The sequence below is a fragment of the Nycticebus coucang genome, chromosome 15 (assembly GCF_027406575.1).
Source record: "Nycticebus coucang isolate mNycCou1 chromosome 15, mNycCou1.pri, whole genome shotgun sequence".
Taxonomy (NCBI): Eukaryota; Metazoa; Chordata; class Mammalia; order Primates; family Lorisidae; genus Nycticebus; species Nycticebus coucang.
This window is the reverse complement of record NC_069794.1, coordinates 9,863,080-9,879,927: the sequence shown is the minus strand read 5'-3', so window position 1 is coordinate 9,879,927 and position 16,848 is coordinate 9,863,080. Positions and strand designations below refer to the sequence as shown.

The 16,848-nt window shown below is 36.2% G+C and overlaps 1 protein-coding gene across 3 annotated transcripts in view; it reads left to right on the top strand.

The window, feature by feature from the left end:
- TPP2 (tripeptidyl peptidase 2) overlaps window positions 1-16,848 on the top strand; it is a 70,868-nt gene that overhangs the window by 18,108 nt on the left and 35,912 nt on the right. For all 3 annotated transcript variants that reach the window (XM_053564088.1, XM_053564089.1, XM_053564090.1), the window contains exons 4-12: window positions 91-195; window positions 3,205-3,329; window positions 6,286-6,449; window positions 7,944-8,098; window positions 8,793-8,869; window positions 10,812-10,939; window positions 11,359-11,458; window positions 14,585-14,733; window positions 16,691-16,806. In XM_053564088.1, the coding sequence (XP_053420063.1) occupies window positions 91-195; window positions 3,205-3,329; window positions 6,286-6,449; window positions 7,944-8,098; window positions 8,793-8,869; window positions 10,812-10,939; window positions 11,359-11,458; window positions 14,585-14,733; window positions 16,691-16,806 (1,119 nt within the window). The remainder of the gene's footprint in view (window positions 1-90; window positions 196-3,204; window positions 3,330-6,285; window positions 6,450-7,943; window positions 8,099-8,792; window positions 8,870-10,811; window positions 10,940-11,358; window positions 11,459-14,584; window positions 14,734-16,690; window positions 16,807-16,848) is intronic.

Genomic DNA, 16,848 nt, shown 5'->3' with positions numbered 1-16,848 from the left:
AACTGGTAAGAAGACTCACATGTAAATAACCATCTAGGTTTACCTGAATATTTGTCAGCTTAATTGTAGGGTGAATTTTTTTCTTTGCAGAAAGAACGGAAGGAAAAAATCTGGGACCCCGTTCACAGAGTTGCACTTGCAGAAGCCTGTAGAAAACAGGAAGAATTTGATGTTGCCAACAATGGCTCTTCTCAAGTTGGTGCTAGTCGCTTTTGCTTAAACATTATCATACAACCACATTACTATAGAGCTCTTAAATTTTCTTTTAAGTTAATTTTACTAAATTTTCCTTTATTATTTATCCTGAAGTCAGTTTCCATATGTATTTATCAATTTTTTAAAAGCTAAATTAGCACATAATACACATTGGGGAAAAGTACATAAATCATAAGTGTGTAGTTACAAATTCTGTCATGTAGGCTCCCCTTGAAATTCCTCCCTGGCACCTTCCTTAATCACTGTGGTCCTCCTCCTCCGCAAGGACAACCACCATCCTGACTCTCATGCTGTAGGATGATTTTGCCTATTTCGAATTCTGTAAAATAAAACCACAGTATTCTTTTATTTGTAGTTTCTTTTGCTCATTGTTACATTATGATCTTCATCCATGTTTGGTTATTGATACTTTCATTGCTTTGTGATATTGTGTTAAATAGGCGCCCCACAATTCTGCAGTTAATTTTCAGTTTATGACTGTTAAGAATAATGCTATTTTAAATATTTTTGTGTTTAAAATGCTATTTTAAACATTTAAAGGGGGTCATAAAGTGGTTGTACTAATTTATATTCCCACAAGAAGTATATGAAAGTTCTTACTGTTACACCCTTGTCGTTAAATTTTTTTGAACCAGTTATTAAAATGAAAATAATGTCTTGGTGTTCTTAGGTAACTATAGCATGTGTTAGTTGCAGCAATTTTGGACAACACGTGTATAAAGTTGCAAGTTTTTAGAAGAGGCTTCATAATCACCACAACTTTGTGTTTATCCTCCTAAATTGTTCTTTAAATGTGTGCATGTACCTTTTGTTAATCAAACATAGAATTATATTAGTAGTTCTCAGCTCTGAATACTATTAAAATCCCATGAAGAGCTTTAAAAACTGCCAGTGCTTGTGTTCTATAGAGGAATTAAATGAAACCTTATGGAGGAGGAGCATTTTAAAAACTCCCTAGGTGCTTTAATTAATGTGTGACTGGGGTTGAGAACCACTGGCTTGTATATACGATTTGAACTTTAATTTACTTTATGTATATCATTCTTTTTAAACACCTATGCAATTATCTGTTAAATCAATATTTGTACTTCAGCTACTCTTAGACACGCTAAAATGTAGGATTTCAGGTGCCATATGTATAGCTAACTTTATAAAAGATCTGAATTTCATTAGTCATTTTGTTACATGTTATATACTAACAGTATCTGTATAATTGGCTGTTTCCTTGAAGGAGGAGTAATACTAACTGTATTGAACAAATAAAAATGAAGCAAAACAAGATTTTGGGAGCATATGAAAATCAAATTTTCATTCACTAGAACCACTTAGGTGAATGTAGAGCAATCTAGTACAGTATGTAGTTATCGAAAAACCCTAAAGCATATGAAATTGCCATTTTTGTAGGTCAAAAATGGTTAAATAACAGCAATTTCGTATGATTAATTCAAACTAATACATTTTGTAATTATATGTTAAGTATTTGTATCATATCTTTTCAAAGAGGGTTTCAAAAATACTTTGGTAACCGCTGGCCAAGATAATAATTTGCTATTCTACCAGTTTGTGACATCCTCAGAGAATTAACATAAAGATGAGTAACTTGCTCAGTATTGCACAGCTAATTAATACATGACCAAATTTGAATCTCTTGGCTCTAGGATAATACTCTAACCACACAATTCATAGAAAGAAAATTGATTTAAAACCATATTAAGTGTTGTTATGATGACATTTTCTGTAAATGGCCAGATAGTAAATATCTTTAGCACTCTTTGTTATGACTCAGCACTACCCTGGTATCATGAAGATGTACATAGGTAATGTGTAACTGAATACTCATGGCTGTGTCCATTAAACTTCATTTACACAGCCGTGTCATGGGCTGGATTTGGCCCAAGTACCATGATTTGTCAACCCTGCTGGATCTTAGTACAGTGATATAGTGAGTCTGGAGGTTTTTTTTGTTTTTTCAAACTATAATTGGGTGTCTTTTAAGGGATTTAATATATTATTTGTCTCAATCTCAGAATTGATTTGCTTTTATCCCTTCCAACTTATTCTCTATTTAAAACCTGGTATTTTCCATCATAATTATTTGAATACCTAACTCTAGTTTTTTTTTTTGTCCCGTAGGTTAGAGAACTATTTTGGAGGGATAAGATTTGATAGTGCCACTTGTCTAGTTTGTACATAATCTTATTTTGAAGCATTTTATTCATGACCACAGAACTAAAATAAAAGTTTTACATACCCTCATTAAACTTTTCTATATATTTAACTTAGCAAATTCTAAAAAGATAAAACAGTTCATGGTTTTTATTATTTATTTGCATGTAAAAAAAAAGTAAACTTGAGATGGAAAAGGTCCCAATATTAAAATCTAAGTTAATAGATAACCTACTTTATAGCAATTTTATTTTAGCAGTACTCTAGGAAATAGTTACGTAGATTACAGATATGTGACCAACATGTAGCAGAGTGTCTTTATCAACGACATGAGTGTCTGGATGATATGGAGTAAAAGAAGCTTTTTTTAATGTTTAATACAGTAATATCTGCTCATTAAATTGAACTATAAGTTATAAATACAACAAGAAAATTTTCTGGCTCAGTGCCCATAGCTCAGTGGTTAGAGCGCCAGCCACATGCACCGGGGCTAGTGGGTTAGACCCTGGCCTGGGCCTGCTAAACAACAACAAAAATAGCTGGGCGTTGTAGCAGACGCCTGTAGTTCTAGCTGCTAGGAAGGCTGAGGCAAGAGAATTGCTTAAGTGTTTGAGGTTGCCCTAAGCTGTGATGCCACGGCACTCTACCAAGGGCGACAGAGTGAGACTCTGTCTCAAAAGAAAAAAAAAATTGTTTTTCTTAAAATTTTCTGGAGTAAAATGATTTTGCTATTGGGCAGCATTGTATTTTTGTTTATATGTTAATACAACTTTCAGAAGCACAGCACATACTAATGTTAATGTGTTTTCTAAATTGATTTAGGCAAATAAACTAATCAAGGAAGAGCTTCAAAGTCAAGTGGAATTGCTAAATTCTTTTGAGAAAAAATACAGTGATCCTGGTCCTGTGTACGATTGCTTGGTGTGGCACGATGGTGAAACCTGGAGGTAAACTTAATCCATCCTGCACATCTTCTACATTTAAAAATGTTTTTATCTACTCTGATGAACATTCCACCCTCAGAGCTGCCCAGAGATTTGGTTTATGTGACATTAGCACCTAGAAAAAGTATTTGAAAACCAAACTGGCTGTGGGGTAGTTCTGGACAAACCTTTTGAACTTCTAATTAGTTTTTTTATATTAAATCTGACTTTTACCTGTGTTTGTTAAGGAAACTTAATTTCCTTAACCGGATAATAGGAGATTGACTATTGGTTCCTAATTGAAGCTGGACAATTTGGAAAGTAACTGCAAGTGAATATTGCAAACAAATCATTTACTGCAGACATTTTAAGAGCAAAGGAGGAAAGTTGGTCGAAGATTAAAAACCAGAGATAGAGTTGCTAAGTTGAAGCTAGGGAGTATGATACCGTGCTTAAGAACCTAAAGTAACTCTCCTGGGAATAGTTGTCAGGATGTGTACTGTCACGTAGAATGTACTATCAACAGATACTGGTTGAGAAAAACAGTATTTACAGAGGATTATACAAAGGAGAGGCTATTAATTGATTTCTTTTCAGTGGTTTTTGACCTTATGTCATGTTTCCTTTGTGATTCTTGATGAATAGAAAATGAGCGAAGAAATGTGTGGAAGATCTCAAGAGATTTATAAAACATAAACCCTCTTCCTCTTCCTTTTCACTCTTACACATTATATGGGCCTCATTCTCATACTCCCTTTCTCTGCATTCTAGCAACTACTACTTGAAGTAGGCTAACCAGACCTTCAGAAAGCAGTAACTTTGCCCTGTGTTCATATTTTTCCTCTGTGGAGTTAGTGAAGTCAGTAATTTGTTTTGATGTGGTGCTTGTATTTGTTGAGTCACCCTACATTGATGGAGGTTATAAGAAACTGACTTATGAAGCACGTCACTGTATTTACTATGAGAAAGTTATTAAAAATGTTCACTAATTCTTTCATCATTGGGCAAATATTTATTGAACACTTTCTTTGTACCAAGAAGACTTTCTTACAGGGGTGTCCAGCCTTTTCTTCCTGTGCCACACATTGGAAAAGTAAGGGTTATCTTGGGCTGCATGTTAAGTACACAAACACTAACAAAAGCTGATCAGCAAAAAAAGGTCTGTGCTTTTTCATGATATCCACCACCACAGATAAGGCAGAAAAATACTCACACAGTCAGCATGTGGGCTGAGGTTGGACACCCTTGCAAGCTAATTCATGGACTCTAGACTCCAAGAAATGTGTATTGAGAACATCTGAATGAGTCTAGGAAGCCTCAGGAAGGAATTCTTAGAAGTAACATGAGTTAAGGCTTGAAGAATCGGTACAGTTAGCTAAGCAAAGGGGGTAGGAAAGGGTGTTGAAGGTTTAGGGACAAGACCCAGAGGAAGAAACTGTGAGAAGTTTGTTGTGGACACTGTGTGTGATGGGGGAGGAGATGTTGGAGATAAGTACATAGTGAGGAACGTTGCTGTGAAGTTTAGATTGGAAGACCCATGGAAGGCCTTTAGGGTCATAGGAGTGTGGTTAGATGGGCTAAGGAAAGAGGGGACTTCATAAACACCTCTAGGATGGGTGTTAGCCAATTATATACATTTTAGAGGCAAATGGCTCCTTCCTGTAGCATATAGAAAATTTAGTGGTATGTATTTTCTCCTATTAACCTTGGTTGTCACTCCATTTGTTTTCTCTTTGCTTCATTTTCCCCATAAGTGTTTGATCTCCTATACCATGGTATATTCTATGTCTTTAGAAACACCATCAGTTATTTTAGGATACTATATTAGGGTATGCATAAAAACAAACTTTCCAGTGTGCTGCTTTCCAGACTCTTTGTTAATGAGATGTATGCTTTAGTATTTGTGATAAATGTCCTCTCTGTGCTATACTGGTGGGCTTCCAGTAATTCATTTCAGTAATTTTAACTAACTTTCTTAGCTTGTTAAAACACAATTCTTACTTTAAAAAATGTGTACTAAGGTCTAACAGCTAAAAACATAATATTGGCCTTTAACTTACGATGTGCATTTCATTTATGACTTTTTAAGCATTAAATTTATTTAGTTTTGATCAGACTTTCTTCTAAGGTTTTGGAATATATATATATTTTTTAAATGTTGGTAAAATGAGAAAAGAGCAGGCAGGAAGACAATCATAAAATTGTATAGAAAATGTTTTGTTTGTTTGTTTGTTTGTTTTGAGACAGAGTCTCACTATGTCCCCCTTGGTAGAGTGCCATGGCATCTCAGCTCACAGCAACCTCCCACTCTTTGGGCTTAAGCAATTCTCTTGCCTCAGCCTCCCAAGAAGCTAGGACTACAAGCGCCCACCACAACGCCCGGCTATTTTTTTGTTGCAATTGTCATTGTTGTTTAGCTGATCTGGGCTGGGTTCAAACCCACCACCCTCAGTGCATGTGGCTAGTGCTGTAACAACTGTGCTACGGGTGCTGAGCCTAGCAAATGTTTTTTGTAAAAAATAAGATTTGCCTAAGTCTGTTATAACTATGGGACTAAAGCTCCATGAAGTTCGTTTAGTGTCAAGGAGCACCTGTAAACTGTTGGATTGGCTTGTCCCTGGCCATTACTAAAGGCAGCAGCAAGAATTAAGGCCGATGCAATGTCTCTAAACCATCTTAAACTGCTCCAAAACTGTAGGCCAGGTTTTGGTTTTAATTAAGTGACCAGATGGTTTTCTACCCAGTTTCGTGGAAGACAGTATTCTGGAAGCCCTTTGTGCTTGGCATGAGGACTGGTTCTTGAAAGCTCTCTTGCCTACTCTGTACTGCTGACTCCATGAAACACCTAAACCAGGCAGTGACTATATTTGATGTGGTAGAAATTGTAGGTAGTAAGAAGGTAACAGAGAAAAACTTACATGAGTTTTAGGAAGGTAAGAAAACATAAATTTTCGTATCTTCTTTTCTTTATAATTAACAGAGCCTGCGTTGATTCTAATGAAGATGGGGACTTGAGTAAGTCTACTATACTGAGAAACTACAAAGAGGCCCAAGAATATGGCTCTTTTGGCACAGCTGAGATGTTGAATTACTCTGTTAACATATATGATGATGGGAACCTGCTCTCCATCGTGACCAGTGGAGGTATTCTCTTTCAGATTGACTATTGAGATCTAACTTTGTAAGGTAGTAAGATGGTAAATTTCTTTAGCCCAGAGCAACCTTGTAGAAAACTAGAGATCCTAGTAGTAGGATTAGGTCTGGAATCATAGATATGATTTGATACTCAGTTGAAGTGTTGTTTCTTAAAGCCATAACCATGTAGGATTCATTCCAAGAATACAGGCATGGTCCAACATCAGAAAATCCATCAACATAATTTATTATGTGAACAGTAATTTCACTTCCTTATATTAACCCTTGAAAAAATCAGAGTACAGGGAGTCTCACTACAGTGTTCTATGTAAATTCAGTAAAGTTGGAAATTACCAAAATACGCATTCATAATAAAAATATTTTTTTAATTGTATGTTCTTGCAATGAAATACAATTGTCCCTTGGTATCTGTGGGGAATTGTTTCGAGTATCTGCCTCAGATACCAAGTGTGAAGATACTTGAGTCCCTGATATAAAGTGTGTTTGCATGTAATCTGCACGCATTCTTTAGCTACAGAAGTCTGTTGTGCTTTTCCTTAATCACTAACCTACTCCCCTCCTCCCAGAGTAAACTACTATCCTGATTTCAACACATTAGTTTGGACCATGTGATGTTGCTGTTCTTATGGTCATAAAAGCTAAAAAAGTGGAAATTTCACATATTTGGCCTTTTTTTATATAAATGGAATTCAGTATATCTCCTTTTGTGTGTGACTTTCTAACTTGATTTTTGTGAGCTTTATCTCAGTGTGCGTGGAGGTGGTTCATGTGTATTGCTGTTAGTTCTATGAATCAGTAGACCATATTGACTATTCGCTATTAATGGATGTTGAAGTTTTTTAAGTTTTTGAATTTTATAAATAGTGCTACCATGAACATTTTTTGTGGCTGTCTTAGTTGTATGAGCATGCAATTTGGGGGTGTAGCTAGAGGTGGGATTGCTGGTTGTAGGGCATGGCTGGCCATGTTCAGCTACAGCAGTGGATGAGGACTCCCATTCACACTTGCTGTCAGCCTTTAAATTTTAGCCAGTCTGAAAGGTATGTAGAGGCATCCCCTTGTGGCTTTAATTACATTTCCCAGATGACTAATGAAGTGTAACATGTATTCGTGTATTTATTTGCCATTTGAGTATCATTTTCTTTGAAATGCTTTTTCAAATGTAAACATTTGGAGGAGTCTTCCTTTTGAATCTGAAAGATTCTTTATTCTGGTGATGGGACTTTTGTCATGTATATTGCAGATACTTTCTTCTGTGACTAGCATTTTTGCTCTCTGAACAAGGTAGTAGAATCGTGGGTATATATATATATATATATATATATATATGATTATTGATAAGACAATATATCTTTAGATGTATGGATCAGAGTATGTTATTTGGTTGATTTTATTATGATTAATAATATGTAAATTGAATTGGATGGTTAAAACTTGCCATTTGTGAGAGTATTTGTCACTCGTCTCCACCCTCACCTCTAGGAGCTCATGGGACACACGTGGGCAGTATAGCTGCCGGGCATTTTCCAGAAGAGCCTGAGAGGAATGGGATTGCCCCTGGGGCTCAGATTCTTTCCATCAAGATTGGTGATACGAGACTAAGCACCATGGAAACAGGCACAGGCCTCATAAGAGCTGTAAGTATCTGAGTTGTTGATTTATAAGATTAATGATTTTGGATATTTTTAAGTTTATGAAGTATTCCTGATTTATGAAAAATACATTGAACTATATTTGATATATAGGACTTTGGGGCGGCTCCTGTGGCTCAGCGGGTGATATATAGGACTTTGTTTTAAAAAGAAAAATGTTTTAAGTTCTTACAAAATTTTTTTTTCAAAATTATTACAATAAAGTTTTTTGTTTTACCTTTTTTAAAGAATTACTTTATATTCATCATTTCTAGTATAAATTTCCTACTAAGCAATTATGAGATGATTTGTTTAACAAAAGGTAAGTACCCAGTTTGTTCCATCAGACTGAGGGAAATTCAGAACCACAGCTGGTACTTCATCTTAACATATCAGTTGTATTTTATTTTACTTCAGTTTGAGTGATTTTAGAATCTAGTAAGGACCATTCTGTTCCCTTAACCTCTAACTCCGCTGCATTCTGGAAATGTTAGTTAGTATTTTTAATTGACTATTGTGTGTTTCCTCTTACCTTTTTTGTTTTTACTTGTTTGTATGTTCAGGCATATTGATAGGCCTGAAAGTAACTTGAAATACGATTGGCTCAAGAAACTGTAGGATTATGTGTATACTTTTATTTTACTGGCTAATGTGTTTTTATAAATTGCTGCCTAAGCTAGACTATTAATCTTTTTAATAGATGATAGAAGTTATAAATCATAAGTGTGATCTTGTCAACTACAGCTATGGAGAAGCAACTCACTGGCCAAACTCTGGGTGAGTATCCTTTGGTAGTTGTTAGTCATAGAACCTTAGCTGATAGAGAGGATTAAATGTTTTTCATAAGTAGATTGACAGTCACAGTGGATAAAAGAACATTTGCAGTGATTAGATAACCACTATATGTCTCCTTGACCTCAGGCCCCCCACAGTTCCCATGGTCATATCTTCAGTGTTGTTAACGCATTCATTGCACCAGGCCTGAACCTTTACCTCTGACATTCCTGTGTTGTCCATGTGGTAGCTCTTATATCAGCCCGCTGTAACTCTTCTTCTGAGACTTGGAACCCACAGACCAGTCTGGTACTTTCTCACTGTTGACTCCATTGCTTCACTTTCTTCCAAGGCAATTTAGGCAATGGTCCATCCATCATTATAATTACTCATTTCATAGGCACGCTGAAGCTGTGTACCTGACAGACCCACAGACTTGCTGAAGCCCTACTATGCCCTTCAGGGACCTTGTACCTGATGTGCAGAACTGCCTGTTGGTTGTGTGCGTTCACTGCCTCCATCTGCTCAGGGTCCACATCTCTTCATATCACCTTAGGGCATCGGTTCTCAACCTGTGGGTCACAACCCACAAGAACTATATTAAAGGGTCCCCGCTTTAGGAAGGTTGAGAACTACTGCCCTACAGCATCACACACACCACTTCCTCTTCATTCTGTCTTCAAAATCTTTTGCCACCAAAAGGGTCTAGTATAATTAAAATAACTGAAAAAAAGAAAGAAAATCTTTTGCCACCGAATCCAACTTAAAGTCCTTGACCTTAGGTTACTTTGCCCTTTTTCTTCACAGTAATAACTATTGGAAATAATCTTATGTCTACTGTTTACTTATTGGCCATCTCTCCCTTAATCTCACCACCAAGCCATGCAAATATACCCATTATGTGCTTTCTGAAGAATGTCCTTTCAGAACGGAAATTTTACCAAGTCAGATCCTTTAGTTTCCTGTTATCAAATTACTTAATTTTCACAAAGAACTAGTACTGGGTTTCTTGGGAAATGTCACCTTATTGCCCTTGTAACTCTGTCATCCTCACTCATTTCATTCTTTAATACAATCTTGCCCTGTCTTTTCTCACTGCATTGTCTTACGTAAGTGTATTTTTTTTCCTCTCCTTAATATTCATCGTTTGAATTCCTCTTTCCCAAATACTTTTTTCTTGTGCAAATATTCAAGCTTATAATTTGGAAGGGTCCTTTTGCCCTATACCTTTTTTGTGGTCTGGGATAAATGCATTGGAAATACCTTTTTTATATTAACTCTATTTTCTTCTTCACTTCTTCATTGTTGTCTAATTTCATCTTCTTTAATGTCAGAAAGCTTTTCTTACTTACTATAAGCAGGTTTTTCTTGTTTACTATCAAACTCTGGATTTCTTATATTTTAAAATTTTACTCCTGTGTTCTTCCTAGTGCCTCTAAAGGAACTAGTTCATTTAGTGAAACAGTTCTTACAGATATGTAGGAGAATCATCTAGGTCTGAATACATTAGTTTAACTGAAGGATGGAAATGGGACCACCTATTGCTGCAGTCATGCTAAGATTTTAATATTGTGGTATACTCATATTTTCCTATATAAAGTTTGGTATCTAGCATTTTTCCCATGTTTATTCTGGCCTCATGAGTCTTTGTTAAAACCCAACTGGAGTACATCACTTAGAATGGGTGTATCATGTTCCACCATGTGTCAGTGCCAGAATTGAACAAGTTTTTGGTACTATAAACACCTTGGGAATAGAGACTGAACATTAATAGTTTGAGTGTATCTAAGTGATTGTAATATACACCACCTTATTTGTAGTTGCTGTTCAGTTCTATAATTTGGAACCCATATTTTAATGTGTTTTACATATGAACTATATTTAAATTTTTTTTCATATTAAAATGTATTTCTTGAAAAGTGGGACAGTTCCCTCTCTTTTTCAGGAGAATTTGTGAAGTAATTAATGAAGCAGTATGGAAGCACAATATAATTTATGTTTCGAGTGCTGGAAATAATGGTCCATGCCTCTCTACAGTCGGCTGTCCAGGTGGAACTACATCAAGTGTGATAGGTTAGTGCCTGTTTTAGAAATGTATTTGTTTAAAAACAAGCAAACAAATGACAGTTAAAAGTTAATTAACTCTCTACTATGTGCAAGATGCTGAAGACAAGAACTGTGTCTTCAGGAAACTTACAATCTAGTACAGAAACCAGTGTATCTGGAATTTACTGTAATTTAAAGTAGACTGGAAAAAGTGGTTTTATGCATACTTTTTGGAGGACAGCTGTTTTATGCCCAGAAGCAAAATACTTAGTATAATGTCTGGTTCATAGTAGACTTCTCTTATTTCTTTACCAAATTTTATCTTTCTGTTTTATAAGACAGGAATAGTGTAGAGAGATTAAGCAATTTACCCAAAGGAACAATGGATTTAGAATTAAGATACACATTTTGTTTCCTTTTGTTAAATGATAAAATTCAATCCATAGGTGTTGGTGCTTATGTTTCTCCTGATATGATGGTTGCTGAGTATTCGTTGAGAGAGAAATTACCTGCAAATCAATACACCTGGTCTTCTCGAGGCCCTAGGTAGGTGCTAGTGGTACAGGGACCATTACATGTATTTGGTCAAGCTTTACATAATTGGGAAGAGCACACGTAGATACTGTTTCTTTCTATTGGTTTTTACTTATTTCAGAATTTTCATTTTGATTAACAATCTCACCTCAGGGACACATAATTAAAATTACTTCATTTTGGGTAGATAACCTAACTATTCTGAGTATAAATTTTTATGCCTATATTGAAAGTCCTTTATTTATGAGAATCTAAAGAAGAAGTAAGGACTTGGTTATCTTTAATAAACAGTGATGGCGTTGTTTTAAGTCATTTTGGTATTTGAACTTCGGTGAAATAAAATCTCTGTACTTTTTGTGGTTTTTTTTTTTGGCCGGGGCTGGGTTTGAACCTGCCACCTCCGGCATATGGGACCGGCGCCCTACTCCTTGAGCCACAGGCGCCACTAATCTCTGTACTTTTTGTAAAGCATCACAGTACAGGGACTTCATACCAAGGTTTATGTTTCTAAACTATGACCTGCTTTGAACACTTTGGGTGAGATCCATAAGTACGAAAATTCTGATTGACAAATGAAGTTCATCTGTTTTGGTTTCCTGACACCCTCTATGAACTATATTTATCTGATTCCAAGAACTGATTATCTTGCTCAAGAGGCATTTCAAGTTCTAATTTATATAATCTTTCATTATGACATCAGGGGTACAGCTTTTATTTTCTGAAAAATAAAGCTTATTTTAATTCATTTCTACATCTTTGGTGTTAATTTAGAAAAAGAATAGCCTTTGAACTCAGTTCAGCAAACACCATAGTGCCTGAAGTTGGCAGGGCATAAATGAACAGTTTGTGATCTGAGTCCAAAGTGCCATTGTAGGACGATGGGGCTACAGAGGTAGGAGAATTCACTTGGACCCTTCATGGAGGGATTGTATTCAAGTTGACCTTGAAGGATGGAAAGGATGTTGAGAAACAAATACGCCAAGAATAACATGAACACAGAAATAAGCAGGCGTCAGGGTAAAGTTTTTGAGGAAATACCTAAGAGTTGAGTGTGTGTAAATATAAAAGAGATATTAGGGAATGTTGGAAGAAAAAAAATGAGAGAAATTGACTTGGATCAGATTAAATGTGATAATGTTGTATTTAATTCTCTGACTTAACAGATACATTCCTAGTCCTCTCTAAGGTAAATTCCTTTTTAAAGAATAAACTTAGTAGTTTTTTATGAACTGTCATTAAAAACAAGCTGTGGATTTCCACATGGGTCAGAAAGCTTTGCCCTGTACCATCTCCATTTCCTGCTCTTGTCAGCACACTAGTGTCACTGAATAAGAGTGACGAGGAATGAAAACACAAAGGTAACACAGTTTCTGTTTTATGTTCAGTTAATAAAAGTACCAAATCAGTAAACTTGTTAATTTTCTTCTAAAATTGATTTTTAAATTTTGTTTTTTCTTACAGTTAATGTAAGAACAGAGTATGAGAGAATGTTTAAACCAGCCTTGCCAATCTTACTTGCCGTACAACGTTTGAAAAATAATTTTTAAAAAACACAAAGGAATTTATGAATTATGGGAGAAAAGTGGATTAAAGCAGATAATGATTCACAAACCAAATGTTCTAAGAATTGATAGACTTTATTTCATGTTTACTATATTTTAAGCAAGAAATATTATAAAATATTTAATTATTGGACTTTATTATAGGATAAAATATATAAAACATTACTAATGATTATTGAAGAGAATGTGTTCTGTATTCTGAAAACCATTGCCACAGTGGCCATCCTTGACTGTCAGGCAGCTATCATTTAGCTTTGAGTGTCTACAAGTTCCCAAATAATGTCTGCATGAACAAGTTTTGAATTTTTATTACACTTGTAATTTTTTTTTTTTTTTCAATTTATTGTTGGGGATTCATTGAGGGTACAAGAAACCAGGTTACACTGATTACATTTGTCAGGTAAAGTTCCTCTTACAATTGTGTCTTGCCCCCAAAAGGTGTGGCACACACCATGATCCCACCCCTGTAATTTAAAAGAAAAGAATCATGAGCAGTTTTTCAATTTTAAAGAAACACTTGTTTACATTTCATGCAACTAATTTTTCTAGTACTGATTTAAACACCTAGAAATGCCTTTTGAGAAAGTGATCATGAACCCTGAGGGCTTTATCTCATTAGATTTTGCTTAACTAAAGCCCTCGGTTAGTCCTATTAGATTTGTGTTGTCCAGTACGGCAGCCACCAGTGACATGGAGTTAGTATGAATTGAGATGTGTTATAAGTATAAAATTTATACCAGATTTTGAAGACTTAATACAGAAAAGAACATAAATTTGTTTTTTCCTTTTTATTATGTATTGAAATAATACTTTAGATGTGTCTAAAGTATATTATTAAAATTTAAGATTGTTAGTTTTCTAAAATAGGGCTTGTAGGGCAGTGCCTGTAGCTCAGTGGATAGGGCGCCAGCCCCATATACTGAGGGTGGTGGGTTCAAACTTGGCCCCGGCTAAACTGCAACAAGAACAACAAAAAATAGCCAGGCATTGTGGTGGGTGCCTATAGTCCCATCTGCTCTGGAGGCTGAGGCAAGAGAATTGCTTAACCCCAAGAGTTTGAGGTTGCTGTGAGCTGTAACGCCACGGCACTCTACCAAGGGCGACAGAGACTCTGGCTTTAAAAAATAAAATCTAGCTTGTAGAAAATTTAAAGTTTATATGATGGGGTCTACATTATATTTCTGTTGCACAGTGATCTGTTAAACTAATAAAAGGGAAAGAAAGCTACTTATTATACATAAGAGAAGTACTTTCATTAAGGAGTCTGAGCAATGATGTTCATTTACGTTCTCTGTGTAGATATACCTGACATACCTGGTCTGTCAAACATAAGCCAGACACACACAGATTTCTGTTCACTTCTATGGGAAAAAATAAATGCTGTATATAAGAAAGTAGTTAAGCTGAATATTTTTCCCCAGTGATTCTCTGTAGTAATATCTTTGTCACTATTTGAAATGACTATAAATAGTCCACAGTATCATACTGTAATTGACTTGAACAGTGGCCTCCTTAAGAATGTCCATGTGTCCCCAAATTTCACCACCTAAGCAAACTTCACTGGCTTTTCATTTAGTGCTGATGGGGCCCTTGGTGTGAGTATCAGCGCTCCAGGAGGAGCCATCGCTTCTGTTCCTAACTGGACATTGAGGGGGACTCAGCTAATGAACGGGACATCTATGTCTTCCCCTAATGCTTGTGGAGGTATTGCTTTGATACTTTCAGGTAAGGACATTGCTTACTACCCTGTTACCTTATTGAGAACCAATATTTTTGTTTTCTGAAGTTGTAAGAACATATGTAGAATTGGTAATGTCTTGGGCACAAAGTAAAGTTTGTTAGAAAATAATTTATATGATAATGACAGAATCTACATTTCATTCAGTAATATGCTTATTGGCTGTCTACCTGCTAGGGACCTTCAAGTAGTATTTTAACTCTGAGGGTAAATTAGTGAATAAAACATCAAAAATACCTACCCAGGTGAAGTCTATATTATAGTTACGGGAGACAGACTTGGAACAAAATAACCATTATGTTAAGTGTTAGAAGTCAAAAGCTACGAAGCAAAATGAATTAGAAAGGAAAGAAGGGAATTCTGGGTTGGTGTGCAGTATTAAATAGGATGTCAGTGGGGTCAGCCAGCACTCACAGTCAGGGTTGCCATGCTGTTGTGAAGCTCCCACCTCAGAAATGTCCCTCTTCCTGCTGCATCTCCTCTGCGTCTTTCTTTCACCCCTTTCTTTACCCTTGTAGCTCTCGTCTGCTCAGCACATCTCCCCAAAGTGGTCCATCCATGCTGGTGCCACAGAACTACCAATACAACCAGGGATTATATTCCACTGACTTAAACACCTGTCGGTTTCACCTCATTTACCAGGATGAGTTGATCTGCTAGGTTAATGATCCCTGATGTGACTCTACCTTCATTTCTAGTCCTGTTGAACCTCTCCACATATTTCAAGATCTCTTATCTTTGAGTGTACTGCTCTCTCTGCTTAGAAATCTTTTTTGTCATTTCTTTGGCCTTGTAAACTCCTGTATGCTCATCTATCATTTCCTCTGATGGAGCTTCACTTTTTTCATTTCTCACTGACAAAATTGGTTACTTCCATGATTTATTCTTATAATATTATGTTTCTTTGCCTTTGTTGTTTGCTTCTTATGATATCATAGTTTAGTTTGATGATTTCTGGAGAGCAGAAGATTACTCATCTGTAACAGTCAGCATAACAAAGCTTACAAATTGATGGCCTTCATATTCTTCCCAACCCAGCTGTACCCTAGAATCACCTGGGAAGCTGTTAATAGATAGCAATCCTTGGGATCCAGTCCTCGACTGTTCTGATATAATTGATTTGTTCTAAGACCTCAGCATCTTTTTTACTTAAGTTTCCCTGGTGTTTATGATGTGCAGTTGTGTTACTTTATGGGGGCAAGACATGATTGCAAGAGGGACTTTGCCTAACAATTGCAATCAGTGTAACCTGGCTTATTGTACCCTCAATGAATCCCCAACAATAAAAAAAAAAAAAAGAAAACCATTGCCAACAGCCATGTTGTTTTGAAGGAAAAAAAAATTTTTTTTTTTGGAGGCAGAGTCTCACTATGTCGCCCTCGGTAGAGTTCTGTGGCGTCACAGCTCACAACAACCTCAAACTTTTGGGCGTAAGCAATTCTCTTGCCTCAGCCTCCCAAGTAGCTGGGACTACAGGCGCCCACCACAAAGCCCGGCTATTTTTTTTGTTGCAGTTGTCATTGTTGCTTAGCTGGCCTGGGCAGGGGTTGAACCCGCCAGCTTTGGTGTATGTGGCAGGCGCTGTAACCATTGCGCTTCAGGCGTCAAGGCGAAATGTTTTTAAAGAAAAATATTTTAAGAAAAAAATCATTCCAACATGTGTAGATGTTTGCTTGTACATTTAATATATTGCCTTTGCATAACCTGCATTAGTGCCACTGCATAATGGACATGCAGCGACTTTTGTGGAATGAAGTCTGGGATGTAAGCAGTTTGAATCGGATTGTTTGGATCACTTTGAGAAAAGTTTTAAAAATGGGTGTTGAAACATAAGGCATTAAAACCAGAGCGTCTACGTGTCATCATACTGGTTGGTGAGGGGCTGAGGTTTCAGATGGTGAGTTCTGTAGCACTGCTTTTCTTGTTTCTGTTTTTTAATTTTAGGTCTAAAAGCCAATAATGTTGACTACACAGTGCACTCAGTCAGAAGAGCTCTCGAAAACACCGCAGTGAAAGCTGACAACATAGAAGTATTTGCCCAAGGACATGGTATTATTCAGGTATTGTTGCCCATATCAAAAACAGGTTGTAAAGCATCATGA